Raw genomic sequence first — 12,854 nt, 5'->3', positions numbered from 1 at the left:
AGGAGATAGCCCACCTGTGGAAATTACATGCCGACATCTTCCAACAACGTTGCACTGAGTACAATTACTATGAAATCAATAAACCACTCTGAGCCCGTGCTCATTCACCAGTTGTACAAGTCCGTTTACTCACCATTGACATCAACTAAAGGTGTGACGATACATTCCGATCCAACTCCCTCTTGTCACACCCAATCTTCCTCAATATAGCAGCCAATATTCCAAATTAAGTATGTAAACCTAGTCATTGTCCCCCATGAATACCCCAAATCACTCTAAACTTTCCTTAAGGCGTGCAGTTATCCTACCACAGAACCCATATGCTACTCTGCCACTCTCCCACTTTGGTCAAACCCTCTCTTTTAAGCAACTACTTGATTTTTGTTTCCTTACACATGGCCTTCTAGAAGCTTAACCATCGCAAGACACCTCCCACATGTCCTTCCTCATCCTTCGCTGCCCAGTTGTTGCCTTAACTCAAAGTTCATCTCTGTAGCACCCGAACCAACTGATTGCTGCCAACTCTAAACCTCCCTGAAGATCATCCTCCTTGAGCCATCATCATTAGGATTACTGATTCGATTCTAAACCACAACACACTACGACATCTGATAGCCGCTTCCCTGGCACCATTCACAATACTTTGCCCCAAAGGCGATTTGAAGAAGGTCGTAATACCGGTGAACTTAACACATTCTATCAAGGATGACGACATCACATCTCGGATGAAGATTCCACCATATTCGAAGATACCAAGTCTCGTTACTCCATCAATCCAACCTGAACATTCTTAGTCTGATTGCCTTTCCTCTACTGGAAATAAAACACTGAACCTCTGAATCACACATTGAGAAAAACCTCCTTTCGATTCATTCACTGCCCCTGTGCGATAACAAATCATGAACATCATAACAATTGGTGCATAGCCCCAAAACCATCAGAAATATTGCTACTGAGCTGAGATGACAGAACATCCTTCCACAAGGAGACGACATTAGACCAATCGAATACGCAGGGAGAAACATCTTGCTCTACATCAGTAGTGCCATTAAAATTCTTCGATTCCAAATTTGTAACAAGTGCTTCACGTCGCATAAGATCAAATAGGAAGGATATGAAGGCATAAACCTTAAAGGAATCAAATCGCACGATGAGGAATCAAGAAGGGAAGTGCTCTTAACAGTCTTGTAGCCTCTCAAAGATAAGTACAAACGTCTCTGTACCGATACGCATGGCTCTACTAGACTCGCTCAAGACTCGTGAGACCTAAGTGAACCTAGTGTTCTGATACCATGTTAAGGTCGTGATGGCGTCGGACACCGCTGTCAGGCAAGTCAAAAATAAATACTTCATTTGGTTCTCATGTTAATATTTATGAAATCATATTTCCTTAAATTAAATAGTAAAAGATGGAATTTACAGTGTAGATAATAATATTTTTAACAATTTCAATATAGGACAACCCCTAATCACCCCAAAACCCGGTGTCACAAGTGCTTGAGCATCAACTAGGAATGTAAAATAAAATACAGCATCTGTCCGGAATACAAATTGGACAGGAAAAATATAAATACTCTGAATGAGACTCTGCTAGTTGCGGATTGTAGTATAGAGTGCATCTCTTCTAAGTCCCCGCTATAACCATGCATGTGCGCCCACAAGGCCACTAGACATATATGTACCTGCATAAAAATGTACAGCAAGTGTAGTATGAGTACGTAAATCAATGTGTACTCAGTAAGTATCCCGCCTAACCTCGAAGAAGTAGTGACGAGGGATCGGCTCCAACACTTACTATGGGCTATAAATAAAATACCAATGATATAACTTAGCATGGATTACGTAGAACGACTGTAATCTCTATCACTGGTGTTTCAACGGATGAGGACAGAGTGGAGATGATGCTTGGAACATTTTGTGTTTCATGATTGTCAGACATGGTGGAGTGTAGTTAGTTGAAGAAGAGATTTTGAAGAAGGAAAAAGGGGAATTTTGGATTCGTGATATAAACATTTCTGAAAGTGAATGTGAATGGATTTATTTGAGAGGAGTTAGAGACCGTTTGGGTATCAATTTTGGGTATTCGGGTCGCTTCATAAAGGGTGAGACGCTTTGATTCAAGAAGCAAAAAGAAATTGACAATATATTGACGTGGCACCGTTTCAGCCGTTTTAAAAAATTGTACATGAGAATACAGAGGAGCTACTAACCTGTGTCAAAGGAAACAGGTTCCTTGATAGAGTTTGAAAATGTAAGCCTCATCCTTTGACCAACGTGCAATGTATTAGCTACTTGTCTGCTCTGTAATCGTCATGTGTGTCTACCTGTAACGATATAGAGGTGAGTTAGACTTTGCCAGAAAATACTTTTAGCTACTTTTCCTGTACATTTCTTTCATAGCCAATCATCGAGGAACCAGGTCCCTAGCTAGACTTCATCAACCCTAGTGCCAAGCGATTCTTTCCAAGTGCTCTCTGCTCAGTGCTTTGGGGAATATATCTATAATTTGATCTTCTACGCTGCAAAACTTCAGGCAGACGAGCCCTTTCTCAACATTGTTTCAAAATCTTCTAGCTGCTGCTTGATCCAAAGTAGTTGAGCACATCAAGAGGCAGCCGCCACATACTCAGCTTCAGAAGTGCTTTTCCAGGTCCTACGTTCCTTTGAGATACCTCAGAATTCTCTTTGCAGCCTTCAGATAAGACTCCTTTGGATTGGATTGAAACCTGGCACAGAGTCCCACACAGAAAATAATGTCTGGTCTACTTGCTGTGAGATACAAAAGTGACCCAATAATGCCTCTATACATAGTCTCGTTTACAGGAGAACCATGTCCTCCAAATCTAGGCGAGTGGCAGTGGCAATAGGTGTATCAATGATCTTTGAACTCTCCATCTCAAATCTCTTCAGAAGCTCTTTGATGTACTTCTGCTGACTTATCATTGTGCCCTTAGAAGTTTGCTTGACTTGCAAACCCAAGAAAAAATTCAATTCTCCCATCATGCTCATTTCAAACTCACTTCCCATGAGAGTTGCAAACTCTTCACACAAAGAATCATTTGTTGCACCAAAGATGATGTCGTCAACATAAACTTGCACAATGAGCAGGTTCCTCCCGCGTTTCTTCAGAAATAGAGTGTTGTCAATTTTCCCTCTTGTAAAGCCATTTTCTAGAAGAAACTTAGACAGTCTTTCATACCATGCACGAGGAACCTCCTTCAGTCCATATAATGCCTTGTGAAGTTTAAACACGTGCTCGGAATGCTCATGGCACTCGAAATCAGGTGGTTACTTGACGAAGACTTCTTCTTTTAGAAAGCCATTCAGAAAAGCACTTTTGACATCCATTTGAAACAATTTGAATTCCATATGAGATGCAAAGGCAATAAGAATTTTGATGGCCTCCATTCGAGCAACTGGAGAAAAAGTTTCATCATAGTCAATCCATTCTTCCTGATTGTAGCCTTGAACTACTAGCCTTGCCTTGTTCCTTGTTGTGTTTCCAAACTCATCAAGTTTTTTTCTGAATACCCACTTGGTTCCTATAACAGTTCTGTCAGCAAGTCGTGGAACCAGGTGCCATACACTGTTCCTCTCAAATTGATGGAGTTCTTCTTGCATAGCTGTAATTCAATCAGCATCTTTTAATGCTTCCTTGATATTATTGGGCTCAATTTGAGAGAGAAAAGCTGAGAAGACAAGCGCATTTGTTGCCATTAATATGGTTTGAATTCCTGAATCAAGAGGAGTGATCACATTTTCCAGAGGATTTGAACTTTTGTGTTTCCAGTTAGACACCCGAATCTTGTTATGGGATAGTCCAGGTATTTCTGAATGTGGGGTCCCTTGATCTGCATCAGTAACTCTGTTTTCAGCTTCAGTTGTTGTGATTGAGGAACCGGGTTACTCTATGTCAGCTGGAGATTCATCTGTGCCATTGTCATTTGAATCCTTGACCTGACTCATCGTGTTAGTTTTTCCATTTGCCATGTCAATGACTTCACCAGGGAGAGTTGACTGCTCTCCCACTTGATCAATCTTATCATGTGAATCCTTCCCACATGAGTGATGAGATTCATCAAAGATCACATGTATACTTTCCTCAACACATTGTATCGCACACTTTGTGATCCTTGAAGCTTGAGTTGGGCAGGCCATGAACCAGGTCCTTCTTGACCAACTTGTTTAGCAACGTAAAACTTGCATGACTCATCCTTATGTTCCATAATTCAGAATCATCATCAACAACACTTAGACAGCTGAGATCACCATTCTTGTTTCCCTTGTCACAAATTTGGAGACACTTAACAGGTTGTACTTCAATCCATTCACGTAGTACATATTTTCAAGTGAGTGAGAAAGAGACTTCCCAATTCTTCCAATTCCTAGAATGTATCCCTTTTTGCCATTTCTAAAGGATACACTCCCTCCTTGCAGGGCTTTGAGTGAAAGAAAATCATTTGTGCTTCCAGTCATGTGCTTCGAGCAGCCACTATCCATGTATCATTGTTGGCTGCTCCCTTTCACTGCTCCCTGCACAAGGAAATCAAGGGTTAGACTCAGGAACCCAAATAAGTTTGGGTCCCTTGCAATGAGAAAAGGGATGAATCAGGACCTTCTTGGTCCAAGCAGGCATCACATGAGTTTTATATAAGGGACCAGGTTCTATAACAGTAGTTATCTTTTTAGCAAAAACTTTGTTTTTCTGTTGAGACTGAAACTTGGCCTTACAGGTTTCCTTAAAGTGCCCAGTGTTGCCACAATGATTGCAAAGCCAGTTATCAGGTACAGTAACATACTTGATATGAGGGTTGTAAGGAGTCTTTTCCCTTTGGAACCCTATCCCTTGCCTGTTTCCCCCATTGTTTTTGTACAAGGCAGTGATAGCATCAGAGAACCAGGTCCACTTGAGTGATTTTTCTAGATCATTCTTAACTCTGCCTAGATCTTCCTGAAGTTGTCTGTTTCTCTCAAGTTCGGCACATAGACTAGATTTCACTGATTTTAGCTCATCTTCAAGCCTAAGGTGTGCCTCACTTGCAACTTTCTTTCCCTTTTGGGTAATCTCATGCCTACCTTCCCTTTTTAGTTCCTTAATTATTTCCTTTAGGTCCACGGCTACTACTAATAGGTCATCTCTCTCATGCTCTATGTTTGCAATTCTCTCAGTCAAAGTATCTTTTTCCCTTTTTAAACTCTCAATGGTCTCTCTTTGATCAACCGCAACCACCACTAGATCATCTCTCTCGTGTTCTATTTCTCCTAGTTTCGTGGTTAGAGCATTTTTATCATTAATGAGACTGTGATAAGCATCAATTAAAATATTAGCCAAAGATATAAGCTTCTTTTGAGAATAGGATTTCAAATTTCTTTGAACATCCAGAAAGTTTACCTCATCTTCATCGTCATCTTCATCATCATCAGATTGTGCCATTAGGGCAAAAGTAGAGTCATATTCAGTTGCTTCACTTTCTACTGCCATCATGGAGCTGTCACCTTTGTCATCACCTTCGCCATATTCACTTGAGGAGTCTCCCCATGCAGCAAGAGCTTGTTTCACAACGTTGTCGGTAGCATCTTTTCTTTTGAATCGTTTGTCAGGAACCTGGTTCCTCTTAGCTGCTTTGTCTGAGTTGTGTTTGTACTGATCTTGCTTGAGGAGAAGACAATCTTTGATGAAGTGCCCTGACTTCCCATACTTATGATATAAGTCATAGCCTCTTGGCTTGCTAGAGCTGCCCTTCTTTGGAATACCTCCATTTTTGTGGACCATCTTCTGAAATCTCTTTGTCAAGTAAGCCATATCAGCATCCTCACCACTTGATTCATTGTTGTCTATCTTGAGGACCAGGTTCTTCTCCCTTTTGGGCTCTCTTCTCTCATGATCTTTTTTCTTCTTCATTTCATACGTTTTCAGATTACCAATGAGTTCATTAATGGTCAGCTTCTGCAAATCTTTTGCTTATGTGATGCCATTTACCTTGCTTTCCCAGGAACCAGGTAATGCACTAAGTAGTTTCCTGACAAGTTTGTTCCTAGGAATGATTTCTCCCAGTGAGTGAAGCTCATTGATGATAGAGGTGAAGCGAGTGTGCATGTCCTGAATGGACTCATCGTCCTTCATTCTTAAGAGCTCATACTCAGTTGTCAACATGTTGATCTTCGACTGCTTGACTTGAGTTGTCCCTTCGTGTGCTGTTTGAAGAGCTTCTCAGATCTCCTTAGCACTCTGACAAGCTGAGATGCGGTTGTATTCATCTGGTCCGATGCCACAAACAAGAATCTTTTTTGCCCTGAAATTCTTCTCAATAGCCTTCCTGTCAGCATCGTTGTACTCTTTTTTCGTTTTTGGGATTGTAGTTGTTCCCTCATCAACAGTTTTCATGGGAACAAAAGGTCCATCAAAGATTACGTCCCACAACTCTGAGTCCTCAGCCATGATGAAATCATGCATTCTTGTTTTTCACCAACCATAATATTGGTCGTTGAATCTAGGTGGTCTGTACGTTGATTGTCCTTCCTCGAAGTTTGGTGGAGCAGCCATGATGAAGATCCTTTCTAGGTATTAACCTTTTAGAAAGAACCTGCTCTGATACCAATTGATAGAATTTAATAGTCCACCAAACTATATAGAGAACCAGGTTCTCTATTAGTTCCCACAGAACACACGCATACTGCACTAGGTAAATGAGTCAAAGAAGTTTTACGTGAAAAACTCCCAGCTCACGGGATTAAAAATCACGACCTACCCTTCTAGGATTTCAACTTCACTACTGAGCAAATTTTAGATTACAATCTATTGTAACCTAGGAATTAACCACTTAATCCCTCACTAACTTGTAACAACTCTATTTACAAGCCATTTTGTAATAACTCTATTACAAAGACTTTACAACTCGACTAACTCTAGCCAAGACACAAACACAAGGGTTTATGATTTACAAACGTTTCCTACACAATGCTTCTAACTAAGCTAAGTAGGAATTATAAGTAAAGAACTTTAACAAAGGTGCAATACAACTAGGGATATGTAATGACTCAATACATGAAGCTGGTCCTTTGTTATGTTGTTCTTTGTTCTTGATGCCCTTGAGAATCACTTGCAAGATTGGCACAGACTTGAGAGAAAATGCCTGATCAATTCTTGAATGTGCAAGTATTTTGTTTTACCTTTGCTTGATGTTAATAACTCATTTGTGACATCACTTGAATGATGCAAGCAAGTTAGGTAAAGGGCATTCCCCATAAAGTTGACTGATGCACTGTTTTTACACTGTTGCGTGTGCAGGCAGCAACTTTACAACTGTGGGGAGTTGACTGGGTATGGTCACTAGGGGAACTGCTGTTCCATCTGTTCCCTTTGTTGTTTCTTTGTCGTCTGAGGAGTTGATTTACATCTCCAGCTTGAGACTTGTTATTCCCACATACTTGAGAGTGTGTATCAGATTCCTTATCTGGTTCTTGTCATTAAGTTTGTTAGATTATCAAAACATTACAAGGTACATATAACCTATCAAAAAGTATATCCAATATCTTAATCTAAACATAATATTCAATTACAATTCCTTAAAAGTAATACCCTCAATTTAACTCAATATTAGATTCAGTTTTGTACGCTAGTACTTTGATTCTAAAGATAGTAACCAAATAGTAAAGTCAGAATCTATATTATTTAAAAAATTGAGATTTGTACAGTGCATCAAACAAAAAGTGACGTGCCATGGATTCCCACTGATGCAGCGTAAATACATAAGTATTCATTGTTAAAATTTCAATATTACACTCAAGTTAGTCATTACCATAATAATTCCTTCCATCATTATGTCTCATAATCATTATCCATATATTACATCACTCCACTTTTATTGAATTGGTTGCGGTAGGTAAAGATTAGATATATGCATACCTTGTAACTTGGAGTCTTTTATAAGGATTTCTGCACAGTAATTGGTACAAGTTGTCTGGCTTCTAATGCAGGTTGCCGAAGACAGTATTTTCCCCCATATTGTCTACTGCTAATATTCTTTCTCAAAAACCTAACTGTAAATATATATTCTAACCCCTGAAGTCTTAAAAGTAGCCGCATAAGATATGGGCTTAAAGCCCACTTCGTTTATCCATATTATTTAAAATTACTACCTTGCTAATTAGCATGCGTAATTATAAAATAGGCCCACTAGCTATTTATTCAGCTATCTTATATATTGTAATCTATTATTTTCTATTAGCTTAGTACTTCTTCAACAACTACAAAATAAATTAATTTTCTAGTCTCATAATTTAATAAGTATATAAAAAAAATAATTTGGGTTATTACAGCTTAGGACTTGAATGAAACAAGTGGGCACCATAGGAGCGTTGGATTAGATTATACAGATTTTCATCATGACCGTTCATTTAATAGAAAAGATAGAGTTGAGAGATTAGATTCTCTGGACACGTGACAGAAGTTTGTTACACAGCATTGTATTTAGTAGTGTATCGAAGGTTCTTTTATGTTATTTTTAGTCCAATAGAGAATAGACAAGTGTATAGCTATTTATTTATTTTCTAGTTAGATACATGTATAAATACATATAGCATCAGAAAATTTCTCTCAATTCAATCTCTAGTTTTTATTTTTCACATGGTATCAGTCGCCATCTACATCTTATTTTTTTTCCAGGTCTCTTTCCTCTTCGTTTTTGTTTTCTTTCTCCCATCAATCCAAATGGTTACTACTAGTGACTCTGCTACTCTCTCTGTTACTACCAGTGATGCTTCTTCCGTCCATGGCAGTTCAGGCTCTTTGGATCCTAGCCACCCTTACTTTCTCCACCCTTCTTGTCCCAATTGTTTATATTTTCTCTTTTTCCAAAAAAAAGATTCTATATTCACAACAATATTCATGCACAGCTCGAACAACCAACCACGTGTCATCTTCTCAGCAACACTAAATTAAAAATGTCAGTGACCCCTGCACTTCCATTTCCAGCCATTTCAGTCCCCAGAAACATAAAATTCCGTCACCTAAAAACCCAAACACTCTTCGTAATAAGATCCTCGTCTTCTCACCCGCCGTCAATGAACACTCCACAACCGAAAAAGGTGGCGGTCTGCGGCGGTGGAGTCATCGGAGTTTGCACCGCCTACTTCCTATCAAAAAAAGGCGCCGCAGTTACCCTAATCGAGCAATCCTCTGTCGCCTGCGCCGCCTCTGGCAAGGCCGGAGGTTTCCTAGCCCTAGATTGGTGCGACGGCGGTCCCCTCGCGCCACTCGCACGCGCCAGCTTCAATCTTCATCGCTCGCTCGCTGAAGAGCTTGATGGGCCCAACTCCTACGGCTATCGTCCACTCACTACCCTTAGTGTCTCCGTCACCGAATCATCATCTTCTTCTTCTTCGTCGAATCGAACTGGGCCGCTTCCTTCTTGGGTTAACGGCCCAGCTAAAAGCCCAAGAACTATTGGATCAACTAATAGCACGGCCCAAGTCCATCCACAGCTCTTTACTAAAAAATTATTATCCAAAGCAGTAGAGGAATATGGGGTTGAGCTGGTAATTGGTAGAGCAGAGAGAGTTGAAATGGTGGAGGGGAAAACGAAGGGAATTGTATTGGAAGATGGGAGAGAGATTTTGGCAGATGCAGTTGTGTTGGCACTTGGGCCTTGGACCAAGAGATTCTCTCTTTTGGGTTCACTTTTCGGGATTTATGGAATCAAAGCCCATAGTATAGTGCTGGAACCTAAAGAGCCGAATACGATCACGCCACATGCCTTGTTTCTTACTTATTATCCGGCCCATGGTGGGAAGCCCATGGACCCGGAAGTTTATCCTCGTCCAACAGGTACTTCAGTTTTTACAGTTTGAACAATTATCATATTCAAGTACTAGATATATATAACATGAGCCTGATGTGTGTTCTAAATTATTTTTGTAATAGACTACATAAGAAAAGAGTAATTTTTGTTTTAAAATGTTTAAAAATTGTTGAATCCCCTGATAGTTAAGTGTCTGCTCTCTGTGCAAATTTGCTTTTTCTCAAACCATTTTGCTAGAATTCCAGGCTCCCTGTCTCCAATGTCACATTGTTATGTAAAGAAGTGTAGTATAGGCTTCCGTCTGTATGCTCGTATAATAGATAAGGTTAGAGTACCAAAAAGTAAGGTAAATTAATTTTTCTGGTGATTAGAGATAACGATGAGCTAATTCGTGGATATGTATATAATTGCGTATAGCTTTCTCTAGATAGTCGCATGCTATATATTACCTATGTACTACCTGCCGTATACAGTAAGATTTTATTGGTCCAATGTTGATCCCTTTTCTTGGCTGGATCATTTTTGTCCAGAAATGTACCTCATATTACCGTTGAAACTATTCCATAGTTCTGGTTTCCGTGAACATAGCTGAGAAGCATGAAACAGATCTCCCCTTTATCTTTATTCCTTTCTGTATTATACACTAAAATGAGGATTTTATAGAATTGCTTGTTGAGAACTCTAGTGGTATACTTTTATGTCTTTCAGGGGAAGTTTATATATGTGGAATGTCAGCTCGAGAAGAGGTTCCAGATGATCCAGAGCAGGTAATACCAGTTCCAGAATCAATAAACGCGCTTAAGAGAGTGGCTGCTAGTGTATCAAGCCATTTAGTGGAGGGGGAAGCAGCTGTGACGGCTGAACAGGCGTGTATCCTACCTTGCTCTGAAGATGATGTGCCAATTATTGGGGAAGTTCCTGGTACAAAGAGCTGTTACGTGGCAACCGGACATAGTTGTTGGGGAATTCTTAATGGTCCGGCCACAGGTGCTGCTATGGCCGAACTCGTTCTGGATGGACAAGCTAGCATAGTTGATCTTAGCCAATTTACCCTCGCAAGATTTGCTAGTGTTCTGAACAAGTAAGATGATTTTATACAAATCATCTGAGGCAAGACGGCTTCATATACTCATCACCACAAAAGGCAAAAGGGTAATTGTTGAAATGAAGAACTTGTAGGCTGTTGTTTTAGCTCTAAATATAGCACAGATGTGTAGAGAAACAACTGGCCACAATACATTTTTCATTATCAGCACACAAGAAATAAACGGTCTAGACAAAATCAATATGTACTGTTGTCGAGGAGAGTATTCAATTAGTTGGATGTACTACCTCCGTCTCAAATTATCTATCAAAATTTTCTTGTACACGTCCCTTAAGAAAACTTAATTAGGATGAGATTTTGACTACTTTACCCTTATTCATGTCTTAATATTCAATTTTTCTTCATTGGTATTTGAGCAAAGTTATCCACAATTGAGGTGTTAGTAGTCTTCAAGTATAATTATTTTTAAGGGTAAAAAAAGAAAAAAATAATCAATTTTGTCTTGAACTTTTAAAATGACAAATAATTTGAGACAATTATTTTTAGTAACCACGACTGATATTATGAGACGAAGGGAGTAGTCATTAAGAAAAATATTATCTTGTAAGGTAGCATCTACACAGGTATAAGGGAGGTTTTAGGCCTTCTTGGCCTTTTACAATGTTGAATTTAAGAAAATATCTTTTTTAGATCTCTTACGTGTAAATGAAAGATCTCTTACGTGTAAAAGTAAATCTCCCACGTGTAAAAAAAGAGGTAGGGTCATAAAACTAAAAACAAGTTTGTAAAAGGCCAAAAAACCAATTGACCCGGAAAAAAAAAAGCTATAAACCCTGCCAGCCAGAAAGTTCTTAAGAACGAGAAAGCCAACTAAAAGGCTACTCCAAAGAGTGCTTGGGATTCAAACCTGTATGCTAAAGCAATTTTTTCAGCTGCTTTTCTGCTACACTAGAAGTTTTTCTTTACTCTATTTGAACATTTTAATTTTCCGAAAGGGATTAATTGAACTCCTTTTGACAATATCTGAGCAGTGTTACTTTTCTTATCCACGTTCTCTTGTAATTTCACCAGATATTGGGAAATCTTGAGTACCCCTCCACTAATAGTGGGCTTTTGTGTCTTTTGCGGGTAAATATTTTGCTAAATCTGATATGCTCATTACTGATTGTCTAGTCTTTACACCTTTTTCCTGGCGATTAATATGAATTAGTCGAGAGGACAGAAGAATATACTCTATATTGTTTCTTGAGTTTGATCGAGCTTGGATGTTATGAACAATAATTTCTGATGCTGCACTAGTAATGTAGTGCAAATTGAACGTAAGTATGGTCTAGTAATTTATGAAGCGGGATGTTAACTATGAGAAATTAGGGTTTGTTTTAGTAGAGACAAAGAACACTTCAGTGATTCCGTTCCTATTTGCCTAATTTTCTTTCTATCGGCCCAAATCTTGATAAGCATAGTTTATCCGTGAGAGTGAAGTTTTCCCATAAAAAGAAAAAAAACTAATTTGCACAAAAGAGTTGTTTTTGGATCAGCCGAAAGCCTAAAAAGAGTTTTATAAGGTTAAAAGGTTCGTTGGGGGCCTTAGGCTATGTTATAATAGCTCGAAACACTTGTCCTGGATCGACTTCCAGATTATAATTATTGTAGTAAATAACTAAAGAAAACATATAGGCAGGAGATAGAAAAATAGAAAAAATGGAATTCAACAAGGACTCTGACCCAAAGGCAATGTCATTCCTGTGGATAATGAGTTCTGTTTCTCTTATACTGAGGTTCCGGTGAGAATGAACTGATGATACCACTGTCCGTGAATCACTACAGCTATTTCTAACTTGTAACGACCCGACCGTTTATTTGAGAATTTACATCCCGTTCGGTGGCTCAAGGTCTCGAGAAGCTTTGTATTATGTGTTATGACTTGTGTGTATGATCAAGTTCGGTTTTCGGATGATTCGAGATCTATTTGGAAGAAGGATTCCTGTTTTAGAAGCTTAAGCGGTAAG

General features: G+C 39.1%; 1 protein-coding gene and 1 long non-coding RNA gene across 2 annotated transcripts; one reads left to right on the top strand and one right to left on the bottom strand.

Moving 5' to 3' along the window:
- Positions 1 to 1,485: 1,485 nt before the first annotated feature.
- On the bottom strand, positions 1,486 to 8,034 carry LOC142169152 (uncharacterized). The gene is made up of 3 exons (XR_012698896.1): positions 7,907 to 8,034; positions 2,211 to 2,324; positions 1,486 to 1,682 (listed from the first exon to the last, which is right to left on the bottom strand). It is a non-coding gene; the product is annotated as an uncharacterized LOC142169152 (long non-coding RNA).
- A 466-nt stretch (positions 8,035 to 8,500) lies between these two features.
- On the top strand, positions 8,501 to 11,227 carry LOC107826663 (D-amino-acid oxidase). Its single transcript, XM_016653665.2, has 2 exons — positions 8,501 to 9,826; positions 10,509 to 11,227. Exons 1-2 carry the CDS (start codon positions 8,944 to 8,946, stop codon positions 10,883 to 10,885), a joined length of 1,260 nt encoding a protein of 419 aa, XP_016509151.1. The 5' UTR covers positions 8,501 to 8,943; the 3' UTR covers positions 10,886 to 11,227.
- The last annotated feature ends 1,627 nt before the right edge of the window (positions 11,228 to 12,854 follow it).

Source organism: Nicotiana tabacum, chromosome 14, assembly GCF_000715075.1.
Source record: "Nicotiana tabacum cultivar K326 chromosome 14, ASM71507v2, whole genome shotgun sequence".
Lineage (NCBI taxonomy): Eukaryota > Viridiplantae > Streptophyta > Magnoliopsida > Solanales > Solanaceae > Nicotiana > Nicotiana tabacum.
Note: the sequence above shows the minus strand (reverse complement) of the source record. Positions and strands in the feature narration are given on the sequence as shown.

What these genes read in the sequence shown, in the direction of transcription:
- LOC107826663 (XM_016653665.2), top strand. Translation starts at nt 8,944, where the DNA reads ATGTCAGTGACCCCTGCACTTCCATTTCCAGCCATTTCAGTCCCCAGA. An exon ending in AGTTTATCCTCGTCCAACAG is followed by an intron (nt 9,827 to 10,508) that starts GTACTTCAGTTT and finishes TATGTCTTTCAG; the next exon opens with GGGAAGTTTATATATGTGGA.